The sequence below is a fragment of the Corapipo altera genome, unplaced genomic scaffold (assembly GCF_003945725.1).
Source record: "Corapipo altera isolate COAL_440 unplaced genomic scaffold, ASM394572v1 61553, whole genome shotgun sequence".
In the NCBI taxonomy this organism is placed as follows: Eukaryota; Metazoa; Chordata; class Aves; order Passeriformes; family Pipridae; genus Corapipo; species Corapipo altera.
In genome coordinates, this window is record NW_020884918.1 from 6,925,608 (window position 1) to 6,953,269 (window position 27,662).

Genomic DNA, 27,662 nt, shown 5'->3' on the forward strand with positions numbered 1-27,662 from the left:
ATCCAAGAGAAAGCAGCTGGTGACCTGCTGAGCCACTTGGATCCTCACAAGTCTATGGGACCAGATAGGATCCATCCTGGGGTGATGAAGGAGCTGGCAGAGAAGAACTGGCAGAGAAGAGCTCACCAAGCTGCTCTCCATCATTTATCACAAGTCCTGCCTCACCGGAGAGGTCCTGGATGACTGAAAGGTGGCCAGTGTGATGCCCACCCACAAGAAAGACTGGAAGGAAGACCTCGGAAACTCCAGGCCTGCCAGCCTGACCTTGGTGCCCGGGCGGTGTTTGGGTTCCGGAGGGGGTTGTTACCCCAGGGGGCACAAAGGGGGTTGTTACCCCAGAGGGTGGACCGACAGACAGGGATTTATACCTGGCTGTGAGGGTGGTGAGGCCCTGGCACAGGTTGCCCAGAGAAGCTGTGGCTGCCCCTGGATCCCTGGAAGAGTCCAAGGCCAGGCTGGATGGGGCTTGGAGCAAGCTGGGCTAGTGGAAGGTGTCCCTGCCCATGGCAGGGGGTTGGAACAAGATGGTCTTGAAGGTCCCTTCAAACCCAGATCATTCTGTGATTCAATTAAATGAAAATTGATTTTAATGACAGGTGATGGAGGTGTGTGAACCCATAGCTTTAGCTCCTGGTCAGGATTGTCACAGAGACCTCCTGCAGTACATGTCCTTCTGATGGACAGACTCCAGAGCTGCCCGGGTTGGAGGAGAATGGGAACTAAAACACTGGCTGTAGATCAGCGATTGCTTCAAGCCCATTGCACACGAAGAAGTCACAGGGAAAAGCTGTTGCTGAAGCTTTGAAGCCCTGAAACACACACACACTGCCAGGAACTTTGCTTTCTTGCACATAATCAGGACTTGGCTGATAAGAAGTTGAAAAAAATTATGCCAGGGAGGAAAGGTCAATGTTTAATGTGGCTGTAAAGCTTGTTCTCTTCCAACTGAAAACTGCACTGCAGTTACATCAGGTGTCAGTTTGATCCTTGCATGATCAAACAAAGCAGTTTAAGAGATGGGATTTAGACACTACAATATATGTTACACCACCATTGTGGTGCTTGAACTGGAATCTCTTCAGTTTATTTCAGTAGAGAGTTGTGCTGTCATTGTATTGTGACTAAGTCTTTGAGATTTTGGGGAGAGGGAAACAACTTTGAGCAGAGAACGGTGCCTTTTCCACTGAAAACTCGTATTTCAGTGGAGGAAGGGATGACTTTCTTGGTATATTATTGTTTTGTCTAGTATTTTATGGGGTGTTTAATGAGAAATGGTGCCTTAGTCTTAACTTCTATACAAAAACAGAGATCAGTTTTATGTACACCAATGTGCAGCACTGCCATCTGTTTGAAATCTAAAAATAAACAGGGCTGTGTGGATCCTCTAAACCCTCTAGTAATGCTTTTTGTGAAGTCCCTCTACCAGCTTTGAAAATATTTCCTCCTGAAAAAGCTGGTTTTAGTCCAAAGACATTAAGGATGTCATGTCACTTTGAGTTATTTTACATTAATGTTATATGAAACAACAGATTCTCCTTAACTTAGATGCCAGAAGGGATCCTGGTCACTGGCTTTCCTCACTGGGGATATGTATAGGATGTAGGATATATGAAGGGGGGGGAATAGGATGTATGTAGGATATGGTCTGTGGTGGCAAAACATTGCAAGGACAGAAGGGCCTTTCTGCTCTTCAAGGAAGTATGAGAAGCTGATTGATATCAACTGATGAACAATTCCCTCTTTGTACAAGAGAAACCTTTAACTTCTCCTAGAAGAAAAATTAACTCGATTTAAGGGAACCAAAGTCCTTCCCGCCCCTCATAAAAGACATTTTTTTTCCTACAGTGGCTGCCTATTCCTTTGGTGTGGGATTGTGGTGGCTGCTTGGTCACACCAAGGCCCCTTCCTTCTGCAGGATCAAACGTCCTCCTGCCCCACATGCCCTGGGCTTCCCATGCCAGGGCTCTCAGACGTTGCCAGTTCCTCTCCGGTTCTGAATTCCCCTGGGGTTTCCTCACTGGTCACACTCCCTCATCTCGGGTTCCTCCAGCCATGCTTTCTTCTGACTCTTCCTCTAGGCAGTCTTCAAAGTACTTGCTCAGGGAAACCACGACTCTTGTTTTTTAGGTCTTTTGGGTACTTTTATTCTGAGGGGTTTTTTTGAAGGATTTGCTGTTTGCTCAGATCCACATGACTGGCTGAGTCAGAAGCAGGAGCAGAGAGTCACAGGAATACGCCTCCAGTGACGTGCTTTGCATGAGTAGCAGAGCTCAGAACTTTTACTAACATGCTTTAAAAATACAAGTTAAATGTAAGTCCTTTCCTTCAGCTGTGAGTCACAGCCAGTACCTGCCAGCTGGCACCATGTCCTGGTACAGAGGCCCAGCTGTGGCACGACTCAGAGAACCCTGGAATGGTTTGGGTGGGAAGGGACCTTAAAGCTCAAGCAGTTCCACCCCCCTGCCATGGGCAGGGACACCTTCCACTAGCCCAGCTTGCTCCAAGCCCCATCCAACCTGGCCTTGGACACTTCCGGAGATTCTGGGGCCTGTGCCAGGGCCTCTCCACCCTCAGAGACAGCAATTCCTTCCCAATAGCCCATCCAACCCTGCCCTCTGGCAGTGGGAAACAATTCCCCCTTGTCCTGTCCCTCCAGCCCTTGTCCCCAGTCCCTCTCCAGCTCTCCTGGAGCCCCTTTAGGCACTGGAAAGGGCTCTCAGGTCTCCCTGGATCCTTCTCTTCTCCAGGTGAACCCCCCCAGCTCTCCCAGCCTGGCTCCAGAGCAGAGGGGCTCCAGCCCTCGGAGCATTTCCAGGGCCTCCTCTGGACTCGCTCCAACAGCTCCATGTCCTTCTGATTCTGGGAGCCCCCAACATAAATGCAGTTTTTGTGCGTCTCGTGAAGTTTCCCCTGAGAAAGCAGCCTCACACCTTGTCTCTCTCACTGTTGTGGTTAATTTAAATTCATTCTGGTACTAAATTCTGCAGCCCAAGAGTCCAACAGATGTCTTATCGTGCAGCTTCAAGCACCGTTCAACTCTCAGCACTCATCGAGGTGTCTGTGATACAGCACATGTTTCTGTTGCACTCCCCCTGGAGTTTAATGGCAGAAAAATGCAAACTTCTATCATTGGCACATAAAATTCAGGTAATTCCTAATATTTATTCAACTCTGAGCTTCACGGGAGGGCTGAGAATTTTGAGTTGGAGGCTGAAAAGAGCTCTGCAGACTTTCTGAGTGAATAAAGGCAGCAGCTGGTGGGACAGGTCTCCTTTGGCCCAGGCTGGCAGTGGTGTCAGCAGCATGCACGGGTCGTGCTGGGTTTTTATGGTCCAGATGTACAAGTGCAAAGGTCAGAGTCCTTCTCCAACCACGTCTGAGCCAGGCGCCACCAGGAAAATGCTCTTTTTATACCCCAAATCCACACAGTGGAAGGGGTGAGAGGGAGGATCAGCTGCTTTTCTCTCTCCACACCCATGGGCAAATAGAGAAGATGCTTTTATCCTTCCTTCCTTCCCTCTGCCTTGAAAGAACAGAGAGTAACCACAAAAAGGGAACAGTGTGATGGAGGGGTGAATAATCCCAGCATGAGGAGATCACGGACAGGGAATCTTAGGGCTGCCCCACTGGTGGATTTACAAAGTTCAGTGGGTCCAGCCACTAAAACTGCATTTATTTCTGTAAAGCTGCCTGTGGTCCTTCCCTACCTTCCTGCCCCAAGAGCTGATCTGCCTCAGCTCTCTTCAGCAAACTTCTCCTTATCTCCCCTGCGTGCTCCAGGTTTCTCTGGGAAGACTCTCTCCACCTGACAGGGCTTGCTGGTACCCAGTGCTGTCAGCACTGCTGTCCTGTAGAGCTGCTGGTTTCAGTCCTGTGCTGGATGCAGCCCCAGAGCCCCATCTCATGTTAAGTGCTGACATCTCTTCTGCCACTGGGATCTGGAAAGCAAACTGTCTTCGAGTTGCTTTGTCTGTATCTTGTAACTACAAGGGGACATCACAGAAAAGCTCACCCACATCCCGCGTGGCTGTTCTCAGTCACCAGCTCACCAAGTGGGTGGGACCAGTGGTGGGGTCTAAACTGCCCTCCCAGCAAATCAGGGTCCGTGTAGCAGAGCGGATCATCAGGCACCAAATCCCTGCCGGCACAGCTGGGGGGGCGGTGCAGGATGACCTGCAGCGCAGTGCTGAGGTGTGTCAGAAATCAAAACTCCGTGGGAGTGCCACAGCAAGGAGCGCTCCAGGGAATGCTGCTGCTGTGGTGGGCTCTCTGCTGGTGTAGGACAAGAGAGCCATGCAGAGTCCTTCCCTTCCTAGTTCAGCTCCGGGCAGGAACGATTTCCCTACGGTAAAAATGAGAGCATGTGAGTATTAGTTGCTGGGAAACACATTTTTTTCACGCCGGGGACAAGAACTGAATGTGTAACCCAGCTGGAATGTTTAAAGAGGAACTGAAAGTATTTGAGTTTTACAAACTTCGCTGTTTGCCAATTTTGTGATGTCAGTAGGAGATTATTTGATGGTTTTAGCTGGAAAGCTATCCCTGCCGACTGTAAGTTTCCCTTCCTGTTATTTTTTACGTGAGTCTTTTCAACAGAAATGGTTCCAAGAAACAAGGTCATGTACTATAAAGATGCCTCTGCATCATCCTCACATGCCAGTCACAGGAGGCTGACTTTCTGTCCCCATTGCGGCACCAGTCACCAAAACGTCTGGCACAATCAGCAGCTGGCACAGCAGAAAGCAGGGATAAAGGGTTAGAGTCAATGGGAGAGTGAGGAAAGGACAGATCACAACGAGGTTTTATAAACTGGTGGTTCTCAAATGAACTTGGTGTGATGGGCTTTATCCCAGAGGACTTAAAAAGTGTTTCCAGCCCTCTCAGAGCTGTTTGCAGCAGGGGTTTTGGGCAGGAGGCGAGGTGGCTGGCAGGCTGAGAAAGAGGGAACACAGAGTCCATTTAAAGAACTAAAAAAAAGAAAAGAAAAAAGGAAAAAAAAAAAAAGAAGGGCTTAGAAATTACAAGCCAATTAACTTCAGTTCCTGATAAACAACATCAAAGGGACCATGGAATGTGTAACTGGGAAATCGTTTGTAAGGAAGGGAGAAGAAAATGCGGAGACAAAAACCAGCCATCGTAAATTTGTCAAGGGCAAATGGTTTCACGTTAAGCTCATTTCCTTCTGTGGGGTGTAAAAGGCCTTGTGGGGAAAGAGGCAGTAAATATCATACGATAAGGCTTTTAAAACACCCCACAGCAGCTTCGCTCCCACAGCAATCTCCATCCTGGGATCTTCTACCCATGGTTTGGTGTCACCTGCGCTGGAGCATCCACCCCTTGTGGGTTTAAATTTCAGCAATAACCTGGAGGAGACAATAGGGAATTTATATCCAGAGAGCATGTGGCAGTAGTGAGGGCTAGGACTGGGATAGGGATGGAGTTTACCAATGATCTTGAGGATTTGGAGGAAAGGGCTGAAAAACTGGATGTGGCACAGAGAGGACAAGGGCCTGGAAGTGACAGGACAAGGGGAAATGGCCTCCCACTGCCAGAGGGCAGGGTTAGATGGGATATTAGGAAGGAATTCTTCGCTGTGAGAGTGGGGAGGCCCTGGCACAGGTTGCCCAGAGAAGCTGTGGCTGCTCCTGGATCCCTGGAAGTGTCCAAGGCCGGGTTGGACAGGGCTTGGAGCAACCTGGTCTAGTGGAAGGTGTCCCTGCCCATGACAGGGGGGGTTTGGAATGAGATGGTCTTTATGGCCCTTTCCAATCCAAAGCATTCCAGGGTTCTGTGATTCCATGACACCAGCAAGGTCACTCGCTCAGGCAGGAATAATTGGGAGAAGGGGAAGGGGAACAGCAGACTCAGAAGCGGTTCCTATGGCAGAAACAGATGATCACAAGCTGGGAGTGAGTCAGCAACACCACAGTGCCAGAGAAGCCAGAGAGCCGTGGTGGCCTCTTTAGCAATCCTCAGGGAACACGCTCCATGTTTTCAGGCACTTCTAGAAAAGTTAAAGGTAGTGGGAGAGAATGAGTTCTGGAAAGTACCAGAGCTGACAAGTTGTTTAGTCCAGCAGGAAGAACACTAAAGAGAGAGATTTTCAGATACGTGGTCATATGTGCAGAAGGCAATTTTATGTTTACGTCGTTGATGTCTGGTGGATAAATGGAAATGTTGCTAAATATGCAATAAAAAAATCAGTGGGAAACCTGTTGTTTTTCCACCGTGTTTCCTAAACCAATTTCAGACTGAAACCCAGCAAACCCAACCAATTTATCCAGGGCAAGACATCCTTTGGCAGACAGCACCTCTGGAAACAGAGCCTCCCTTGAGGCTATCACTTTGTTATTGGGTTAGATAGTTTTAATTTCCTTTTTTTCCCATTTCCCATCTTTGCAAAGCTGACTGTGAAACTTCCAGGTTACTGCTGTTTTAAAATCTCACGTTCAACAGGAATCTCTCGATATTAATATTAATTTGGTGGAGAATGGTGCAGAACATCATAACCAGGGCTGTCTGCGGGCACATCCTTGTTCTGGCAAGTTTCTTTCTAGATCAGCTTTAATAAAATGTCAGCCATCGTTGATTTTAATAACACTTTGTTCTGCAACAGGCAGCATACAGGTGGTAACATTTTGATAAAGAACACCATTTCATTTTCACTGTGAAACTGCCACTCTTTTATTTTAAATTAAAACAGCGAACTAACAAGCGACAAAAGTGGAAACATTATTTGGATATTAAAGAAAGGGGGGGTTTGGCAAGGGATTTTTTTTTTGTGGGGTTTTTGTTTTGTTTTGTTTTGTTTTGTTTTTTTAATTTCCCTTTCATTTTAAATCGAACCTCAGAATTTGCCCTTTCATTTTCATTCGAAGTATTTTCCCCAAAATACCAATCACTCCTACAAAACTAGGAAGATAAGTGGTTTCTAGAAGATTTTTTTCTTCGTTAACACCTCACCAGGAAAAGTGAAAATGCTGGCTTTTTTTTTTTAATTAAGAAATACTCCACAACTATACACTCTGTTAATATTTAGTACTGTAATGGAAATTATGATGGCAAAGACAGGCTTGCAGACAGGAGGAGATGTCAGCCAGTCTTTGAAGGTCTGACTTTATGCTGATCTTTACTCTTAAAGGAATTTAATTTTGGAGGTCAGCTTCACCCCATTTTCTGTGTGGGGATTTCTGTGTTTTCAGCAGCGACACGGGCTGTTCTGGTGCCTTTTGAATCAGCTGTGGCTTAAATTCATGGGCTGCTGGCAGAGGCTGTCCATAATCTCCATTTCCATGATTTCCTGCTGGAGAGCTGCTTCAGCACATCCCCTCCAAAATTCGTCTCCCCCCGAAACAAACTGGCTCTCAGCTATTTTTGCCAGGAAGGGGCAATGACAGGAAATTTGTTATCACTGCATCCTGCAGGCCAGCAGAGAGGTGGGTTCAGCTCAGTTCACGCCGACAAAGGTCAGTGCAAAATAAACCCCTTGCTGCCAGTCCTACACCTTCAGCTCGTTTGTGAAAGCACAAAGCTTGGCTGATGGGAAAAAAAGTGACGTTTGCAGACCTCTGCAGTCGCTAAATTAAAATCCTTCTCCCTGTGGCTATTCAGCCTCACATTCCAGCGGCTGGGATGTGCTGTGGAGTGTCCAGACCAGTGCTGGACAGTGACTGAATACCAGAATGGTTTGGGTTGGAAGAGACCTTAAAGCTCATGCAGTTCCACCTCCCTGCCATGGGCAGGGACACCTTCCACTAGCCCAGCTTGCTCCAAGCCCTGTCCAGCCTGGCCTTGGACACTTCCAGGGATCCAGGGGCAGCCACAGCTGCTCTGGGAAAGCTGTGCCAGGGCCTCACCACCCTCACAGACAGCAACTCCTTCTCAATATCCCATCTAACCCTGCCCTCTGCCAGTGGGAAGCCATTGCCCCTTGTCCTGTCCCTTCAACCCTTGTCCCCAGTCCCTCTCCAGCTCTCCTGGAGCCCCTTTAGGCACTGGAAGGGGCTCTCAGGTCTCCCTGGATCCTTCTCTTCTCCAGGTGAACCCCCCCAGCTCTCCCAGCCTGGCTCCAGAGCAGAGGGGCTCCAGCCCTTGGAGCATCTCAGTGGCCTCCTCTGAACTCTCTCCAGCAGCTCCACGTCCCTGTGCTGTTGTTCCCAGGGCTGGAGGCAGCTCTGCAGGGGGGTCTCACCTGAGGGGGCAGAGGGGCAGAATCCCCCCCTCCCCTGCTGCCCACGTTGTGGGATCAGCCCAGGACATGAGTCCAGTCGTTAACCCAGCATTGCCAAGCCCACCACTTATCCACGTATTCCCTCTGTTCCTGGAGCATGTGATTGAAAGGATGGGCTTCAAACAGAGCCAAAACAGACAGGCTGGGAAGGGCTGGATGAAGGGAGACACTCTGCTGTGGGTTAGCTATCTTGGAAGGCAGATCTGATGGAAGCCTTCACGCTGCTTCACGAAGCTCAGTTTAACCACGCTGAAAAGTCGCAGAAGTTTAGACAAACAAACAAACAAAACAAGACAACAACACTCCACAAAGTCAACAATAATTTGCTTTGACATTTGTTCCTGGCACTCCCCACCCCCCCTGCTTGGAAATGTGCCCTGCTGGCCACGGGGAAACGCGTCCCGTGGGTGGGCAGGGCTGGGGCGGGCGGTGGGACGGGCTGGGGGCGGCCCCGCGGGGGACCCACGGCCGGTGCCGCTCACAGCCCCAGACCTGCTCCCGACATGGACTGCGGAGTCATCACCTCCAAGACCGTGCTGCTGCTGCTCAGCCTCGCCTTCTGGGTACCGCGGGGGTGATGCGGAGGGTGCCCCGGGCGGGGGGTGCGATGGGGGGGGCTCTGGCAGAGGGAGACGGCGCTGCGGGACGTGTCCGTGATCCCGGCGTTTCCAGAGTTAGACGGGCGTTTAGCTTACCTGTGTGCAGGTGACTCGTACTTTTCCGTAGGAAACCTCGCTTACATATTTTTAAATAACAGGAAAATTTAGAGGTTGAAGTTTCTTAAAAGAAAAAAAAAAAGAAACAAACTAGTAGTGTCGGGGGCTTTTTTTTCTCATCTTTTTTCTTTTCTTTGTGAGATGTTTTTATTGTAGTAGTTTTTCTGCTGGTGTTTTTAATTAAAGCAATCTTCAAGCTCGTTTTGTGATCGGGAGCAAGTGGAACCGTGTGGGGCAATGGGATTTACGCAGGGGCTGCGCTCCACGTTTGGGGCGAGGAGCGTTTTGGGGCAGGAAAATGGCTGAGAACTTGGTCCCGACTGTGTTCCTGGCGTACTTACAGCTTTCCGAATCACTTCCTCGATGATTACTTACAATCAGGGCTAAAAACCCGAGGGTGCAGTTGTGTACTTTTGTAGCCTAATCCCCGCTGGTAATTTAGGGGAGGGTCTCGGCACCGGGCGCGGCCACCTCGTGACAGCGACAGCGGGGCTTGGGGTGGGTGGCTGTGCAGAAAAATAGGTGTTTTTTTTTTGGTTATCGGCCTTGGGCTTTTCCCCTCTGTGGGGAAGTTTGGGAAAGCCCCCGCACCACCGCCGCCGTCAGCCGGGGAGTTGAGTGCTGCTGTTGAAGGGCCCCTGTTGAACTTCGTGTGCGTGTCAGTGCCGCGGTTTGGGGGTTCGCATCCGCAATGTACCACCGGAGTGTTTTCCAGACGGCGTTTTGTTCGCATCCGCAATGTAGCACCGGAGTGTTTTCCAAACGGTGTTTTGCCGAGGATGCTTCCAGTGGTAGCCTGGGAGCGAGGGATCGGGAGTTGCTCAGCATGGCAGCACCCCCTGGCTCTGGGTGAAACGGGGAAGGCAGAGGGCTTTTTCTAAAGAAAAAAAAAAAAAGAGAATTAAAGAGAAGAACCGGAGTATTCCCAGACAGAGAAGCTACAGGGAAAAGAGGGGGGGGGGGAAGGGCAAAAGAGGAAAAACTACTTGAATAAAACCCTGAGTGAGGTCTGGTGGGGTGTGGTGCCCTGTTTTGTAAATATGGGACTTGGTGCTGGCTGTCATGAGCAGCTTGTCCCTGGGTCCTGTACCTCCTTTCTGGAGCTCTGCACCATTTATTGCTCTGTGTGCTCCAGGTAACTTTTGTACCACTGGCACGAACAAGCACAGCAGGCTGTGTTTACTGCTGCACGTCAGGGAACATGATCTCACCACGTATATTTGTTTTGTGGTGTGGGGTTTTGTTTTTTTAATAGCCACAGAGAAACACTGGAGCATCACACTCGTTGTATGTGGAAAGCCCCTGAGCTTCAACTCAGGTGAAACTCAGGTTAACATTGTTGTTTGTCTTCTTAAAAATGAAACAACAGCCTTATGTCCTCCTAGGAAAGCCCCTGGTACTTTTTTTTCTGCTACAGGGGAACTCTCAAATCATGATTGAAGCTATTAGGTCATCTGTATCCCTGGACCATCACAATTATCCTTCTGCATGTCTGTAGCATCTGAGTTTGGGGTGACCCAGACCAGCCCTTTGGGTTGTTTTTTAATCCAAGGAAGAGCAAGGCAGCCCCAGAGCTTGTGACATTTAGATGCTGCTGCCACCATTACATGTGGTAGTCACATTCCAGCAGCAGAACAGCCGAACCTGGAATTCAGGTTTTAGGAGGGTGGAGAGGGAGGGACTGATTCTTTTATTTTCCTTCAGAACATTTCTGGCAGTTGGAGCTCTGTAAGTACAAGGTTCCAGATGATTATCAAAACACAAGATTTGCAAAGAACTTGGAACCCTTCTCTAAGGAGTAATTCATGTCCAGGCATTGTATGCTGCAGATCTTGCCCGGCTTGGAAGTGATTATGGAAAATAATTCACCACCTGCGTATTCAGCAGCTGGTGCAGCTCAGGTTCTTTGGCAAAAGTTACTACTTAGGAATATCCTAAAAAGGCAAGAAATCCTCTTTTGGCTTTCTGATCTTAATCGTTGTGCAGGAGTGAGGGAAGTCAGATATTCCAGAATGACAAATAGAAGCTCCCTAAATGAGGTGAAAAAATCAGCTTTTCTCGTTATACCAGGCTCAGCATCCTACTTGCAGGTCATTCCGTTGGTGGAGAGGCTGTAAATGTGCCTAACCCCCAAACAAGGCATTGACTGAAGAGTTTGCTAATTACACAGTTGCCATTGGTGGTGCTTCAAGCTGTGGGAGTTCTGTCGACCTCCAGTTCTGCTTTTTTAGCACCTACTAATTAGGCCCGAGTGCATGGTTGTTTTGGTGTGTGTTTATCTCCTCTAGGTGAAGAGTGGCAACGCTGGTTTAGCTAAAAGAGGGAGAGGAAGGGTCAGAGGAGACTCAGATGTTCTTGGCAATGTCTTTTGAGGGGATTTGGCTGGGTGGGATGTGTTGATGCTTTTTGAAGGAGAGAGGTGAAATGCAGACATTCACTTGCTGGTCCAAGAAAACAAGCTGGGAATGTGGAAACCAGATGGAAAGTTTCATGGTCCAAAATTTCTGTGCCATGTGAACTGAACACCATCCCGGGGTGCTTTCCTTCAACCCCCCTCCTTCAGCCCTAAAGCTGTGCTACTGAACCCAGCACCTGCCCCTGCTCACCTTCAGCTTCATTGTCACTGAACAGACCTCTCTGCCTTCACAGAGGGTTTGGCATCCACTGGAGGTCCTGGGCACTGGGATGTGGACTTCCATGATCCTTCTGGGTCCCTTCCAACTCAGGATATTCCATGATTCATCTCCAGAAGGCTACATGAGCTGTTCCTGCAGTGAAAATCCTGTTTGCCCAGGTTTCCCATTCACTTTTAACCGAGGGTGGGCACATTCCCAGTCCTGCTTCACTTACCTAGCAGCAGGGAGGAAGGTAAAGATAAGTTATTGCCTGGGTGGGTTTAGCAGGACCGGGGAGAGAGCAGAATTTGGTCTGTTGACAGCAACAGACTCCCCAAGGAGAAGCAGCCCAGGAGCTGGATCCTGACAGGGTGTGCTCTCTCCACCTGTGAGCAATGAAGCCAGACTCCTGTTTCCCCAGCTCATCCCGAGGTCCCTCCACACCCACACATCCTTAGGTTGCATTTGACCTGATTACAGGCCATTCAGGAGCTTTATTGACTCTTCAGAAGACACAGCTGGGTTTTGCCTCCTTGCCTCCAAGAGGTCTGAACTACAATTTCTGGGCTGGGATTTGGCTCCCTAACATCACAGAATCACAGAATCACAGAATGGTTTGGGTTGGAAAGGACCTTAAACTCATTGAGTTCCACCTCCCTGCCATGCATAGGAACATCTTCCACTAGACCAGGTTGCTCAAGCAATCACAATATTGCTGTGTTATCACTTTTAAGTAATTTTTAGTCATGGGGAGGGATAAGCTTACCCATAACAAAAAGTTCCTGCGTATATAAATGGTCTGAAATCACTCGTGCCATTGATGAGTGGTTTGGAAATGCTTGCTCTGAAGCCCCAGTCAGAGAGAGGAAAAAAAAATAAAAAAAAAAGGGGGGGGAAGGGAAAGTTTAATCCCTCAATGAGATGAACAATGTAGTGAAAAGCAGAGGTTGTGTTGGAGATTATTAGTGCTTCACCTTCATTGTTAGAGGTGGGGGTATTCTCCAAGGAATCATTAGAGGTCTTGGGTGTCTGTGACCTGTTTCTCACCTTTCTTCCATTTGTTCTTAGGCAAATCCTTAATCCTGCCTGGAGCTGCCTTCTGTACATGACAGTGGGGGACAGGCAGCTCTGCTGGGTTTTAACACTCCCTGTGGTACTGGGAGACCTGTGGGAGCAGTGTCCATGGTGGGAAAAGCTGCTTAACCAAGAACTGTGATGAGGTTGTTTCCTCTTAGTACATCCAGTGAGTGAAACTGGTTTGTTCATTGGCTTCTGAAAGGGCTCAGGACCAAGTTTCCCCTCTAGATTCCTTATTTCTGCTCCTTTGATGGAGCTTCTCCTCAGGGCTGAGGGGCGTGTTTTGACCCAGCACAAGGAGTACTGGGTAGGAAGGGGAAAGCATTGATAGTTGGAACAGGGTGATCTTTAAGGTCCCTTCCAACCCAAACCATTCTATGATTTCTACCTCGTTGCTGAACTGTGGTGGAAGAACAGCCACGTGATCCAGAGTGGTCACAGGACAGGACTGATGTCAGGGCTTTCTTACAGGGTCTGGGCACTTTGGGGTGATCCTCTTGAGTGTGCCTTGAAAGGGTAAAGTTCCTCCTTGTTCTAAAATATTCTGCCCAAAATCAGGAAGCGGAACTGCACTGACTTCCAGGAAAATCTGCTTTGCTGTGCACGTAGGGGCCTCACGGACAAAATGAAAATGAGGAGCTGGTGCTGTGTGGTCAGGACAGGGCAAATGTCAGGATGGGGATGTGGGTTCTGAGGAATTAACTCAGTGGGACTGTCCCCAGCGGTCCCTGAGGCTGTGGAATGACCTGCTGGAGGACACTTTGTTGAGGGGGAACAGAAAGCAGCTCTGGTGTAGATGATATGAACGGAGTACTTCCTTCCTTTTCCCCGAAAGCATTGTCAAGCTTTACCGTGGAGCTGGCAGGGTCCCTTTGCATGAGGAGAATCCCAGCCTGCAGTTTTCCTTAAAGGATGAAGTACACAGCAGCCATGTGGCCCTGCTGTCCTCATCCTTCCCCTCCTAGCTGGATGATAAGCACTATTTTAGGGTGGATTAGAGGCATCTTCCCTGTCACCGGCTCCTAGACGTTTCCCTGGGCTTCAGGATTAGCTCCACTCTGACTTAGGAGCACTTTTGGTTTAGTCATCTGGTGTCTGAGCCTGGAACTGCTGGTTGAGAAACTAGGGTGGTTCTGAGGTTAAATATTGACCTAGAGGGTGTTCTGTGTCCAAACAGGCTGCTAAAATCCAAACCAGCCTGGCACTGGCTGATAAATCTATCCATGCTCCACTGGAGTTACAGCAAGCTTGTGCCTCCACTGTATTTTGGGAGAATACAAGTAAAAAGGGTGGTGCTGCTTTCTCCTTGTCGTAGTCCTGTTGTCCTCAGAGGTGTGTGATGCTCCGTGATGGTGATCAGCAGCAGCATCCTGACCCCAAGGCAGGGATTTAAGCATTAGAAGTTGTAGGATTTTGGGCAGGATTTCCTGCTTTGTAGTGGTGTGCAGTGTCTCCATGAGGACATCCCACCCTTTGTGCTTTGTAGGGTACATACTGGCTTTTAGGGATGGGAAAATAACCCTGAAATTAGGCTTGGGGAACAGAGGAAGATGTGGTAGGACAACTCTTAAGGCGAACATTTATTTAATATAACTTGCAAACAAGCTCACTAAACCCAAAGTCCGCTCCTGAGTGTGTGAGTTTGCAGCATATAAAAACTGCAAGTAAATGTTGGGTTAGGTTTGGAGGTTTTTTCCTCCTGAAAAGGAGGAAAAAAAGGTTGTCAGGACATTTTGACTGCTGCTCATTGTTTTTATTTGAGGAAGAGAAGGGAAAAGCAAACACTTCCCACCATACCCACGGAGCAGCCCCAGGGTGAGTTTTGAAGAAAGGCTGAAACATGTCCCATATGATGAATATTTAGGTATAACATGCTTTGAAGAGTCTCCCGTGGCTTTGTGTCTCAGAACAGTTGCCTTGGTTATGTCCCACCTCTGTATGTCATGTGAGGAGACCGTGGTTTGAAGGTTTTAACTTGTGAGTAAGGACTGGCGCAGGATCAGTGGGAGGTCTCTCCCGGGGCTCTTGGTGCTGCTGGAGATTGAGGGCGGCTTGGGAGGGGCTTGTAGCTTTGGTGCTCTTTGCTCCAATCCAAAGCCAGCTTGCCAAGTGCAGTATTTTTTATTGTTTTGTGAATCAGTGTTTTCACAACTCGAGGGTCTGAGGGAACACAGCAAGTGTGTGTACTACTGTGAGACCCCATCCTGCCTCCAGCCCCAGGGTCCAACATCTCAAGAACGTGGAGCTGCTGGAGCAGGTCCAGAGGAGTCCCCAGAGATGCTCTGAGGGCTGGAGCCCCCTCTGCCCTGGAGCCAGGCTGGGAGAGCTGGGGGTGTTCACCTGGAGAAGAGAAGGATCCAGGGAGACCTGAGAGCCCCTTCCAGTGCCTAAAGGGGCTCCAGGAGAGCTGGAGAGGGACTTGGGACAAGGGCTAGAGTGACAGGACAAGGGGTAATGGCTTCCCACTGCCAGAGGACAGAGTTAAATGGGATATTGGGAAGGAATTGCTGTCTGTGAGGGTGGTGAGGCCCTGGCACAGGTTGCCCAGAGAAGCTTTCCTCCACGGCTATCCTTGCCTAGATGATGCTGTTTCAGCTCTTCTCTCTGGTGCCCAGTGGCAGGACCAGAGGCAGTGGGCACAAACTGAAGTGTGGGAGGGCCCCTCTGGACATCAGCAAACCCTTTTTCATTGTGAGGGTGACCTGAGCAGGGGACACAGGCTGCCCAGAAAGGTGGTGGAGTCTCCATCCTTGGAGATAGCCAGAAGCCATCTGGACCTGGTCCTCAGCAACCAGCTCTGGATGGCCCTGCTGGAGCAGGGCCTTGGACCAGTTCATCACCAGTGGTCTCTGCCACTCCAGCTCTTCTGTGAGCTTGCCCTGCACTGGTGCGTGTCCTGCCTGTCAAGCAGTGTCCGTGAGGGGTGTGTGACCAGGAGCTGCAGCAGGGGTGGGTCCGTCCCCTCCTGGGCAGTGTCTGATGGACACACTCCAGAGCCTGCCTTGTGCAGGTGGAGGGAGGGTCACATGCTGTCCTGGGTGAGGCCAGAGAATACAGGTTTGGCAATAACTGATTGATCATTCAGAGAAACGAATACCATAAGCAGGGTAGGAAATGGTAGCTGAGGCCAGGAGGTGCATTCCAGCTGGCGGAGCGTTAAATCCGGAACGGGAGAAGGGAGAGGAATCTGTGCCAGTGGAATGGGCAGTGCTGAGCTGGGGTTGACCTAATTGCTGGGGAGAAAACAGCTTTGTTTCGGGCCAAGAAAGACCTCCAGGCCTGGGGAGCTGCATGGTCTGTGTGGGCTAAGCGGAGTTTCAAACAGGAGCTGTGAGGTGGTTGAAGTGAGCACAAAGTGAGGAAGGTTTTCTCAGGAGTGCCCAGTACCTTTGTGTTCTCCTGAAGTCAGTCTGTAGAAAACCTGTTGCCTCCGTGGGAAGGGAGTAGTGCAGCAGCCAGGGAGGACTTGAAAATCTGGTGGTGAATGGGGAGAATAAATCTTGTAGCACAACAAAGCGACAAGGGAGCCAGAAAGTAATCCCCCTTGTCATGCAACGTGGCTGTTTGGGTAATAAAATACATTATTTATGGAGGAAATGTACAAACCCTTTCCAGCAGAGGATTTACCTGTCAAGGTAAATAAAAAACGGCTTTTTTTAACCAAAAAAAAAACCCCAAACCCAAAGATATGGAGCGTCTTCTGCAATAAGGAGGGGATGGGGAGCTGTAACTGAGACCAGTGTTGCTGGTATTCAGTTCTTGATATGGTAGGCATGGGAACAGCACAGTAGAAGGAAACACTTGGCAAAGTAATAATTGGAGATGATATCCCATTCTGTCCTGTGGCACATAAAATCTGCTGAAAAGGTGATAGCATCGTAGGTGCTGGATGGGAATGCAAAACATCAGCATCAGATGTTGCGTTGGATGACGTGCCCGTACTCAAATCACTGCTGTGCAATGACACTGCTGAAAATTGTAGTTTTCAAGTCTTAAAATTACCTCAGACACCTCCATGAGCTGACTGTGGAGTGAAGAATTAGAAGGGAGTGGTTTGGAAAGGGTTTTTGTGGATATTCATAGCTCTCCCAGTATGTATGTGTAGCAGTCTGCGGCAGAAGACAACTGGTATTACTGTTTCAGAATAAATGGTAGTATTTATCTTGTCTGGGTTTACCTGTAAAAAGTTAATGACGTGACAAAGTCAAACCAGCCTGAGTCTTGTGCTGGGGCTGACATTAGTGCTGGCCCTGGGAAAGTCCCGTTTGATGTCTGGGGGAAGGTCTCATGGCCTCAAATTTTTACTGTGTAGAGGCTGCATCTTGCTGGACACGCAGGGTGAATTTGGAATTTACGCCGTTCTTAAGCTTCTCCTTTTACCCTTACAGCTTTGTTACTCTGCATTTTTAACTGACCAGTCTTTTAAAAAGGAAATCTTATAGTGGTCCACAGTAACAGACCAAGTCGTAGAATCAAAACTCTGAAATAGGAAGGTGGTGGGAGAAACTTTTAAAAAAAACCCACAAAACCTCCAACCAACAGACACTGCATTTTAGTGTCATGGTTAGTAGTTTGGCCCCTTTGCTGTATTTTATCTGGTTTTGGCAGGGGACAGAGAGACCTGTGCTGATAGCTGCAAACACAAACCTCTGTTCTCAACCATCACATACGTTTGTCTTATTAAAATAAGGGAAAGTGGAAAAATATCTCTTCTGCCTGACTGAGAGATGCAAATTTTATATATAAATATATATAAATATTTTTTCTATTTCAGAGGGAATTTTAAGGGGCCCCTTCTATGGCTGTGACAGTAATAAGGTGTTGCGAAGTATTTGCATGGCCATAAGTCTGTAGAAAGGCAGGTGCTTATGGTCATCAGCATGCAAAAACAGTGGTACACAAAGTAAAAGTCTTGTTGTACTTTAAAAATATATAAAATCTGCTGTTTTCCTATGGCTGTCCTGTTCTGTGTCAGTGAGACAGCCCAGACTTCTCATAACCATCCTGTCCCATTCTGTTTCGTGGGGGAGACTGAACATTCTCAGTGCTGTTTGTGCATTAGGTGGTTGTTGTATATATACCTGTGTGTGCTGGCTGGGTTAAGTATGGAAAAGGTGTGTGAAGTCAGCGTGGCCAGCCCAAGTCCAGCCCAAACACCAGCCTGGGAAAACCTGGTTGTTACAGCTTTGCTTTCTTTTCACTCAGCCCCAAGGAGTCCGTTTTTCTCACTGAAATAGTTTCTCTGCTTTCTGTCAAGGGCATGGAGTATCAGAAATTCTGGCGTTAGGTCGCCAAAGGGTGGGAGCTGTGGTGGGTGAGGCAGCAGGGGTGGCCGCAGCTTTGCCGCTCAGCTGTGGAAAGGGGATTTTTTGCAAAATTTCCACTCGCCCCCTCTCTTCATCTTGTCTCAGGGGAGTCGCCAGCGTTGTAACCAAGCACCAGCAGCGTTTCCGGGCTCCCTGACGAGTCAGCTGGGGCAGTCTGGGGAGGAAGGGGTCAGGTCTGGGTGTCCTGCTGGCCGTTGGTGGACCAGGGGAACTGGTTCTCCCGCACCCGCCCTGTGTCACTCCTTGGCTGCCCTGGGCTGAGCCTCACCCCTGCACTGCGTGATCCTACTCTGAACTCCTCTGAAACACAGCCTCCAAGCAGGACAGTAACAACAATTGTGAAGAGCAATAACAATTTCTAGCGTGAATTTCTTGAAGTAATCATGGCAACCTTGGACATAATTTTGTTTGAAAATGTGTTTGACTAATCATGAAGGAGGAGGTATTTGATCTCTTCCTCCTCAAAAGTAGCTGCTCAAACTGGCCTTTGTGTTTGTGAGATTGTTTGGGTTTTTGGTGGGTTTTTTTTTCTTGAGATCCAACAGAAACCTGTTTAATCTGGTGTACTTTCCTGGGCAGATGCTTAACAATTTTCAGTCAAGGTCTAGCTTCAGCAGCACAATGGACATTTCTTGTTGTACTTCTCTTCTAGAGAAGCTTCTTCTTAGATCTAGGGTTGGGCTGAAGGTTTTGTGATGTTGAGGTGAAAAAACCCTCCACCAGATTTTGAACCTGCCTTAAGTACTGGGAAGGCTTGAGAAGAGAGTTCTGACTTTTGTTCCAACGTATTTTTCATCTTTGCTTTCAAAGTTTGTCTGTGGGACTCATCTGCAAAAATAAGTCAGGGAACAGATCATTATCGGCGATACGTTCCATTCCTGAGTGACCCTGCTCTTCAGAGTTCTTCACTTTGAATTAAAAACCATAGGTGAAGTCGTGGCTGTACCTCAGTTTGTGGGGCAGCTTGCTGTAAGTCAGTCTTCTGCTTTTACCTGAGCCCACTTCCTTTTTCTGCTTGGAAGCAGAAGTTTGGAAAGCAAAATAGACCTCTTGCTGGCTGTGTTTTGTCTCTGGACAGAAACCAGGCAGTCCTGAGTACTGCAATAAAACCTGCTGTGAAAGTGCTTTATGTTTGATGTCCTTGAACTCAACAGTGGACCTCATGATGTTTGATTGCTGTCATGGAGCTTTGCTAGTCCTGGCTTTAGGGGACTTCTGTGAATTGGCTTCACAATCTTTTTTTTTTTTTTTTAAGTTATGGTAGCCCTTTACTTGCAACACGGTTTTTCTTAGTTCCCCACAGTTGGTCTGTGTTTAGCATTTCCTGTGCTGCTTCCTTTGCACTGCGTGTTGAGCACACTGGAAATGGGTAGAAAATGGGGAGTATGAGTGAGAGATGAAGAATGTGTCTGTTGTCTAAATCAGTTGCAGATGGATAATGGAAATACTGGGGGATTATTTTCTGTCAGACACCCTGTAGGAAGATTAAATTATGGAGGAAACTGTCTTTGTAAGTACAAAACTACTTGTGGAGGCCGGGACCAGAGGTTTGCAGAAGAACAGGGCTGTCCATTCTCTGAAGATGAACACTCTAATGTTTACACATTCACTAAGTCAAAAGGCAGTTTAGTTGTACACCTTTTGACATGACATTGCTCCCAAATGCAGATGACTGATTTACTTGCCAAAAACATTGTTTATGCCATTTTGTACTGCAGCTGTTCAGTCTGTGCTGCCTTTCCTGTGATTTTGGGGTACAAGCACAGTGGCTGGAAGCATCACCATGTTGTGTCTGTGATCGTGGTGGAAGAGCTTTGGGGCCCAGGATGTGGAGCTGCTGGAAAGAGTCCAGAGGAGGCCACGGAGATGCTCCAAGGGCTGGAGCCCCTCTGCTCTAGAGCCAGGCTGGGAGAGCTGAGGGTGTTCACCTGGAGAAGGCTCCAGGGAGACCTGAGAGCCCCTTCCAGTGCCTAAAGGGGCTCCAGGAGAGCTGGAGAGGGACTGGGGACAAGGGAGGGAGGGACAGGACACAGGGAATGGCTTCCCACTGGCAAAGGGCAGGGTTAGGTGGGATATTGGGAAGGAATTGTTGTCTGTGAGGGTGGTGAAGCCCTGGCACAGGTTGCCCAGAGAAGCAACTTTGCTTCCTTCTCTGTGGCTGTCCTTGCCCAGATGGTGCTGATTCAGAACAGAGAATAGGTGTATGTGCATCCAGCCTTCCAGGCCAGAAATACAGGATATACTTTGCTCTTTTTGTGCAATTTAAGGCCAAGCAGGATGGAGGTGCTGTGTCCCCAGCCCCAGCTTTAGTGCTGCTGCCACTTTTGAGTTCAGGAACACAGTGTTGGAGGAGGAGAAGCTGAGGCTGCTCCTCCTGGACACCTCGCTCCTCTGGTGAAGTGAGAAGGCAGCGGTGCCTTTTGAGGTAAAATGGTCTCACCCTGTCCCTGCATCCCTGAAAAGGGGTGGGAGGAAGAAGCCTGGGTTGCTCTACACCTGCAGACAGGGAAATGGGAAAGATTTTCCTCAATGAGAGGAAATTTTAGGAACTGCTTTAATCATTAGCACCACTTGAAAACCCAGTGCATGTGGAGAAGAAAAACAAAAACCCCCCGAGAACTGGTGATCCTATTCCTTTTCCTGATATTCTTTGTAGATGACCTGCTGCATGAGCCCCAGCACAGCAGGATCTTCCTGGCATGTACTAAATGTCTCTAAGGGTTAGTTTGTTCCTGTTTTCACCACTTGGTGCATATGATCCCAGTAATTCTGAGGTACAGGCATCACCCAGGAATGCGACAGTTTGGGATGGGAGCTGTCTGAAACAAAGGATGTTCCTGCACTTGGAGTTAATTGAAGGGCAGGCGAGAGACTAGGCTGGAGGGGAAAGAGCTAAACAAGGTAAGGGAATTAGTCCTAGCTCCAGCATGAGGAGTGTTTGATTTAATTAAAAGGTACAGTGCTGGGGAAGTAATGAACTGTTCCAGAGCTGGATGATGAAATCGTAGTGTGGCCTGTTGAAAACAGACTGGTTTCCCTCAAGATTCCAGAATGTGAATATGGACAGTGCTTCATTTTACTTGTGCTGCAGGATTATAGAGGATAGATGAGCTTTCCTAACTCTTGAGAGGTGTTTTTATGCCATTGACGAGGTTTGGCAGGGCATGGCTGAGTCTTTGAGTGTTATTTCCAGGCCTCTGCTGTGGATAAAAGTCTTCAGTCTCCAGGGTGTCACTGGTGTGCATTGGCCTCAATCAGCAAAACATCCTTCTGAGGGAGAGATTAATTTAGAGGCTGCAAAAATCTGTTTCCTGCAGGAAAAGGAGGGACCGTGTTTTGCTGAGACCAGTGGTTTGCCTTAGTGGTTAATGCTGTTGACAGAGTGGGAAGGATGAATTTTTCTCAGGGGGAAAAAAACCCAAAAAAAAAGCCCCAAATCCACAACACATCCCCCTGAAGGTGTCCAAGGAACGCCTGGACGTGGCACTCAGTGGGGCTGGGTGACAGAGTGGGGATCAGGCACAGGTTGGACTCGATGGTCTTGGAAGGCTTTTCCAACCAAAATGATTCCGTGATCCTGTAAGTTGATTCCTGCAAATGCAGCATAGGGTGGGTGACCTTGAGTATAGTAGCAGCTAACCAAGGAAACACCAGCCACCTGGATGATAGAAGAAGAAGAAAATATTAAAGCAAAAATATTGTGGTCCTGAGCGAGCCAGAGCTAAGATTAGTGTATGTGTGAAAAGAATCGCAAGGTCAAGCTGGAAAGCTGCTTGAAGCATGATTGTTCGTTGTGGCTGAAGGCAGCCACGGGAGTGTCTGTATGGTATGTGTGCAGATAAGTAACACCTGGCCTGGCTTGATAGCTCAGACCCTTATTCTGTATAAAAATGGAGTAATAAAGTTACAAGAGAGCTCTGCCTGGACAAAGTCTGTCTCCCATGGATTCACTCTCTGAAAAGGGTGCTGAGTGAGCGACCTTTGCCACACTTGGGTAGCCAGTCTGAGCTTGGCCTTCTGCAGAAACACTGTCTGATGCATGTTGATAGACTCCAGCATTTCAGCTCGGCTAAAGAGGTGCCTTATTAAGTAGAGGAGCAATCCAGTGAATTTTGTCTTCTCTGTGTTCGAGTTTGAATGGGTAGCTAGTTTGGTTAGTAGTTTCAGACGCAGCATTTTTTTTCTTTCTAGCTCTTTGCACACTGTAGTCACTACTTCTAGAGTTGCAATATTAATGCACTATTACAGAACGGTGCGTGTTTACTTTCCTGGGCAGATGCCTAACAGAAAAACAGCTAATAACTTTCTTCCCTCGCGTTTCAGGCGGCAGCAGCGGGTCTGAGCTATGTTGGGGCGTACGTCATTAACACCTACAAGAGCTATGACAACTTCCTTCAGGACAAGTACGCCGTGCTGCCCGCCGTGATCATCATCTGCGTGGCTGTGGTGATGTTCGTCATTGGGCTCATCGGCTGCTGTGCCACGTTCCGGGAGTCTCGAGTTGGTCTGGGGCTGGTGAGTGTTGCACATTCTTGAGTGTCTTCTTCTTCTTCTTCACGCCACTGCGCGGTGTGGGAGGTGCTAGGCTAAACCTTGGGATGCATGAAACAGAAAGTGAAACTTTATTAGGACGTACAGCACTGAAGCACTGCTTGTTTGTGTGAGTTGTGTACTGCTGTGACACACTGACTGATGGTGAGTGAGGCACAGCCTGAATTATTAGTGACACCAATACCCTCTGCCGTGGACAGTCTCATGGCTCTGCCTCTGATGAAGAGGAGTCTGGAAAGCACTAAGTTTTGAGAAGGTTTGGGTTGGAAGGGACCTTAAATATCCTGTTCCACGCCCCCTGCCATGGGCAGGGACACCTTCCACTAGACCAGGTTGCTCCATGCCCCGTCCAACCTGGCCCTGGACACTTCCAGGGATGGGGCAGCAACAGCTTCTTCTGTTCTAAATTATTTTCTGTAAACTACTTTGGTTGTAGAGGCCACAACAGATAACAATAACTTACTGCTATAAATTAATGTGAAGTGTAATATGCAGTTGAATTCAAATGCAGTGGAATTCTTCCTTAAAGTCTCTCTCTTGTATTTGCAGTTCTTGGCCATTATCCTGGTTATCTTTATTGCAGAGGTATCCGCTTTTGTCCTGGGATTTGTTTACAGGGAAAAGGTAAGCAAAGAATTAGCATCTCTCTCTCAACCTAAAAGAAAAGATCTTGCATTGTTGGATCATTTTTAATATATCCAGTTTTCTGGTACTTCATCCCCTATCCTGCAGCTTGTGAAGCAAGTGGAACCAGCAGGGGAGACAAAATATGATTCTGGTTCAGTGTTACCTGAATTTTATCCACATAGCTTGGTATTTGTTTTTGTTGGGACAAAGATCTTTTGCATTTTCTGCCAGATAAAACTCTTATGGCTCATGTTAAAACCATCTGCATATTTTTTTCCTTCTTTAAATAGGTAAAAACTGACGTGCAAGGCACGATGCGCTCGGTCTTTGAGCAGTATGATGGGAAAAACTCAGAGTCTACAGTTGTGGATTACTTGCAGGAACAGGTAAGAAAGTATTTAAATTGTCCTGGGAGTTATTTGGAAAAGAACAGTTGGGTCCTAAAGAAGGAATTTAGGCTGGAAAAGGAGGGGAGGAGATGTCTGTGGTGGTATCCTGGAACTCGGCTCTGTGTTTAGCATCTGGTTCTCCAAGGCAGCTGAGGGTGCTCCCCACTTTGCAGAGGTGGTGTTTTCAGGCTCCTGGTGTGAAGTTCACACGGTGAATGATTGTGTTGACGGAGTGGCATTTGGATCAGACCAAATAAGCAGTACAAATGAGTAACTGCTGCTGAGAACACTGCCCCACGAAACAGAAACGTGACAGAAGACTCTGTCCTGCAACTTGTCGCTTTCATATTGGAGCTTTCACAAAGAGTAAACCATGAAGGATGTAATGATGTATGAAAGGAGGTTGATTTATTGTGTTTGTGATTGTTTTCCTGAAGCACTGCTGCTTGTAAATTTGCTGCATACGAAGGGCACCTCTGGCCCACTATGCCTAAGAGAGGTTTAACTCAACGTGAACCTTCATATATACATATAATATATATGAATAAATATAATACATATATTCATACATGTCTGTAACTGCCCTGTATTTGGCAGCTTCACTGCTGTGGGGTGAAGAACTACAGTGACTGGACGACCACACAGTGGTTTAATTCCACTGGGAACAACAGTGTCCCTCTGAGCTGCTGCCAGCAGGATGTGAAGAACTGCACAGGGCATCTGGATCAGCCACAGGAGCTCAACACCCGGGTGAGGATGAGGGGCTGGGCGTCACTGCTGGGCCATGATCACTCTCAGCCAGCAGGAACCATGGAGGAAAGCACGTCAGGCTTTAGGGATATGCCCACAGCTATCTGGGCCAGGGGAGGAGACTCGTGTAGGATTGACTGTGCTGAATCTGGAGGATGAAGATGCTCCAAGGGCTGGAGTACTTCCGTGGTGGAGGCAGGCTGGGAGAGCAGGGGTTGTTCAGCCTGGAGAAGAGAAAGCTCCAGGGAGACCTTGGAGTCCCTTCCCATGCCTAGGGAATGCTTGTAAAGAAGATGAGATCAAACATTTTAGCAGGGCCTGTTGTGATAGGGCAAGGGGTGATGGTTTTAAACTAAAAGAGGATCAATTTAGATTAGATATAAGGATGAAGTTTTTTACAATGAGGGTGGTGAAACATTGGCACAGGTTTGTCCAGAGAAGCTGTGGCTGCCCCTGGATCCCTGGAAGTGTCCAAGGCCAGGTTGGACAGGGCTTGGAGCAAACTGGTCTAGTGGAAGGTGTCCCTGCCCATGGCAGGGGGTTGGAACAGGATGATCTTTTAAGGTCCCTTCCAACCCAAACCATTCTGTGGTTCCATGAACTCCATAGCAGGTTTTTCAGTCTGGAGAAAAGCCCCTAGGTTGAGTTTTATAGATACCATTCTTGCTCTTCCTGTCTTTGCGTTTTGGGCACTTCCTTAAGTGACCTGAGCTAGAGGAGATTGGGAAGCAGCAAATGTCAGTGGATTGCAATTTGTCAGTGCTTCTCCTCAGGCCGTCAGGTCTGGAAGACAAGAACAGAGTCCCTCAGGTCTGCAGTGGTTGATTAGACAGGCCTTGCTTCCTTTAAGGGGTTGGGGAGGAAAAGAAAGAAAAAAGTCCAGCTGAATTAACATCATTTAATAGGTTTTCACCTGTCTCTTTCCTGGCAGGGCTGTGCAGAGGAGCTGGAGTCTGGGCTGCAGAGCGTTATCAGCTATGCCATGCTCGTGATCCTGGGGTTCGCCATTGTAAAGGTAAACATTTCTGTCTCTTACCTCACGGAAAACAGTACTGCCTGCCCTTTGATCTTGGGGCTTTTTCTTCTGCCATGTCTCATCAGCCTTTTTTCTGGCTCTGAAGTAAGACTCTGTTCCTTACTTGTGTTTCCAATTGTCTCCATTCCATCTGCCTAACAATTGAGGGGAGGGATCCAAAAAGAGAGTAGGGGATTTGGGATGGCAAGTCAATGGAGAATCCATTTCATCATAGTACCATAGAATGGTTTGCATTGGAAGATCTTAAAGATCTTAAAGATCTTCCAGTTCCAGGGACACCTTCCACTAGACTAGGTTGCTCCAAGCCCCATCCAACCTGGCCTTCAACACTTCCAGGGACAGGGCAGCACAGCACAACTGTGCCAGGGCCTCACCACCTTCATAGCCAGGAATTCCTTCCCAATATCCCATCTAACCCTGCCCTCTGGCAGTGGGAAGCCATTCCTCTTTGTGCTGTCATTCCGTGCACTTGTCCAGAAAAACCCCAGGCTTTCACTGAAAGATAACTAGGAATTAAAGTGGATGTATAAATTAACGGGGGAAACCAGGGAGGGAAATGTTGAGCTGGAACTATTACTGGAAATTGATATGCAAAAATGCCGCTTTCTGTAGATGCATTTCTAAGTGTTTTTTCAGTACGATGGAGTCCTCTAATATACAGGTGTTGAGTCTGGTGACTGAAACAACAAACACAGCACTAAATCTCTTGGGCACTCTCTCTTTCCAGTTCTTTGGCATGCTGAGTGTCTGCGTGCTGACTTGCAAGAAAGAAGAAAGTGGATACCAGCCTCTTTACTCAGGGGTGTTTGCTTAATAAACGGCCAAGATCAATTTTTCTTTTGCTTCCTGATGATAAAATAGACTCATGACCATACCACAGCTTGGATTTGTGACTTCAGATAGCACCAGATGGTGTTACAGACTCCAGAAAGAAACGTACTTCTGCCCTTCTTCCCTCTGCCCTGAAAACAGAAATGTGCAGCAGAAACTTTACATTTTTATCACTAGACTGGTGGAGACTGCAGGAGGGGTTTCAGTTATCTGCACAAACCTCAGATCATTCCCCTGGCGAGGTTTAAACAGCAAAAGAAACTTTAGAACGCCAGGCTTAAATATGCTTCATAGACATGGGGATTTTTAATATGTTTTCTCTATATCTGTACAGTTGTGCAGTTTGTTTTTGGGTTTTTTTCCCCTCTTTCTTACGGTCATTTGTTGTAATGCTGTTTACTGCAGAGGCTGTTAATGCAAGACAACCCTGTGTTTAAAGTCTAGAACAGACATTTGGGTTGTTTTTTGAAGCAGCTATCAAATGTGAACAACCCCAGGTTAGGAGGGGATATGTGTTTTGAGCTTCTGGGCTCAGAACATCTCTGTTTGCCTTATTTTTTATCTATTTTTTAATTATCGACATTAAAAAAAATTTTTATCTCCTTTTACTGATGCTGTTATGGTTTGCCTACACAAAGACAGACTGTGTCAGTCCATTTAATGTGGGAGTTGCCAGAGTTAGGGGATGAATCCAGCATGGAAGATGGGAGTCACAGGACATGTTGTCTCCACGTGGTTGTGTAGATGGGACTGTTGCTTTCACTGTCCCATGGAAGCTTTGACCACCTTTCTCCACTAGAAAATGTTTAAAAGATGCATTATTTTACAGAGCAGTTTTAATAACCTGCTGTAGCTCTGCATTCGCACATTTTCCTTTTTCCTTAATTCCACTGGATGCAGTCACTGCGTGGATTTAACATGGTCCTTGCTTTAATGTGTTCCTTCTTTAACTTGTTTCTGTGTTAATCTGTTTATCAGCTTTTCAGAATTTGGGGAGGGCAGGAATTACCAGCTGTTCTGTATCAGGGAATTGTGGAAAAGCAACAAAATTTTTGCCTTTTTTTTTTTTCCCTTGGAGAGATAAGCAGCCTGTCCTTACGAATAAACCTTTATATTTGTAGCTAATTAGAAAAAATTAGTTCGGGGTAAGTCTAAGCTGTTATCTCCATCCCTATCCCGAGAAAGAAAAAAAGCAACAGGTGACGCTGTTCTATGGGAAACAGACCATGTATATGTTGAAAACTGACTTAACTGTTATTGAGGGCCCTCTCTTCTGTTGAATGCCGAAATAAACTGACTTTGTGTAATCAAGTAAAAAATGTGGCGGGTTTCTGTTGGTTCCGGACGGGGGGAGAAGGTCTCTGGGGTGCAACCGGAGCGGGCGCCCGTCACGGCTGCCTAAGCCACGCCGCCTCCCTTCCCTGCTCCCCTCAGCGATCCCGCTCCCTTCCCGCTCCCCTCAGCGATCCCGCCCCCTTCCCGCTCCCCTCAGCGATCCCGCCTTCCCTTCCCT

At 47.9% G+C, this 27,662-nt stretch overlaps 1 protein-coding gene across 1 annotated transcript; it reads left to right on the plus strand.

Moving 5' to 3' along the window:
- Positions 1-8,661: 8,661 nt before the first annotated feature.
- Positions 8,662-27,468, plus strand: LOC113953173 (tetraspanin-36-like). Its single transcript, XM_027656057.1, has 7 exons — positions 8,662-8,793; positions 22,289-22,480; positions 23,066-23,140; positions 23,434-23,529; positions 24,130-24,282; positions 25,214-25,297; positions 26,046-27,468. Exons 1-7 carry the CDS (start codon positions 8,734-8,736, stop codon positions 26,130-26,132), a joined length of 747 nt encoding a protein of 248 aa, XP_027511858.1. The 5' UTR covers positions 8,662-8,733; the 3' UTR covers positions 26,133-27,468.
- Positions 27,469-27,662: the final 194 nt, after the last annotated feature.

Bases quoted from the DNA above. Each gene is read 5' to 3' on its own strand.
- LOC113953173 (XM_027656057.1), top strand. From the start codon at position 8,734: ATGGACTGCGGAGTCATCACCTCCAAGACCGTGCTGCTGCTGCTCAGC. The intron at 8,794-22,288 runs GTACCGCGGGGG...CTCGCGTTTCAG, and splicing joins TGCTCAGCCTCGCCTTCTGG to GCGGCAGCAGCGGGTCTGAG. The intron at 23,141-23,433 runs GTAAGCAAAGAA...TTCTTTAAATAG, and splicing joins GATTTGTTTACAGGGAAAAG to GTAAAAACTGACGTGCAAGG.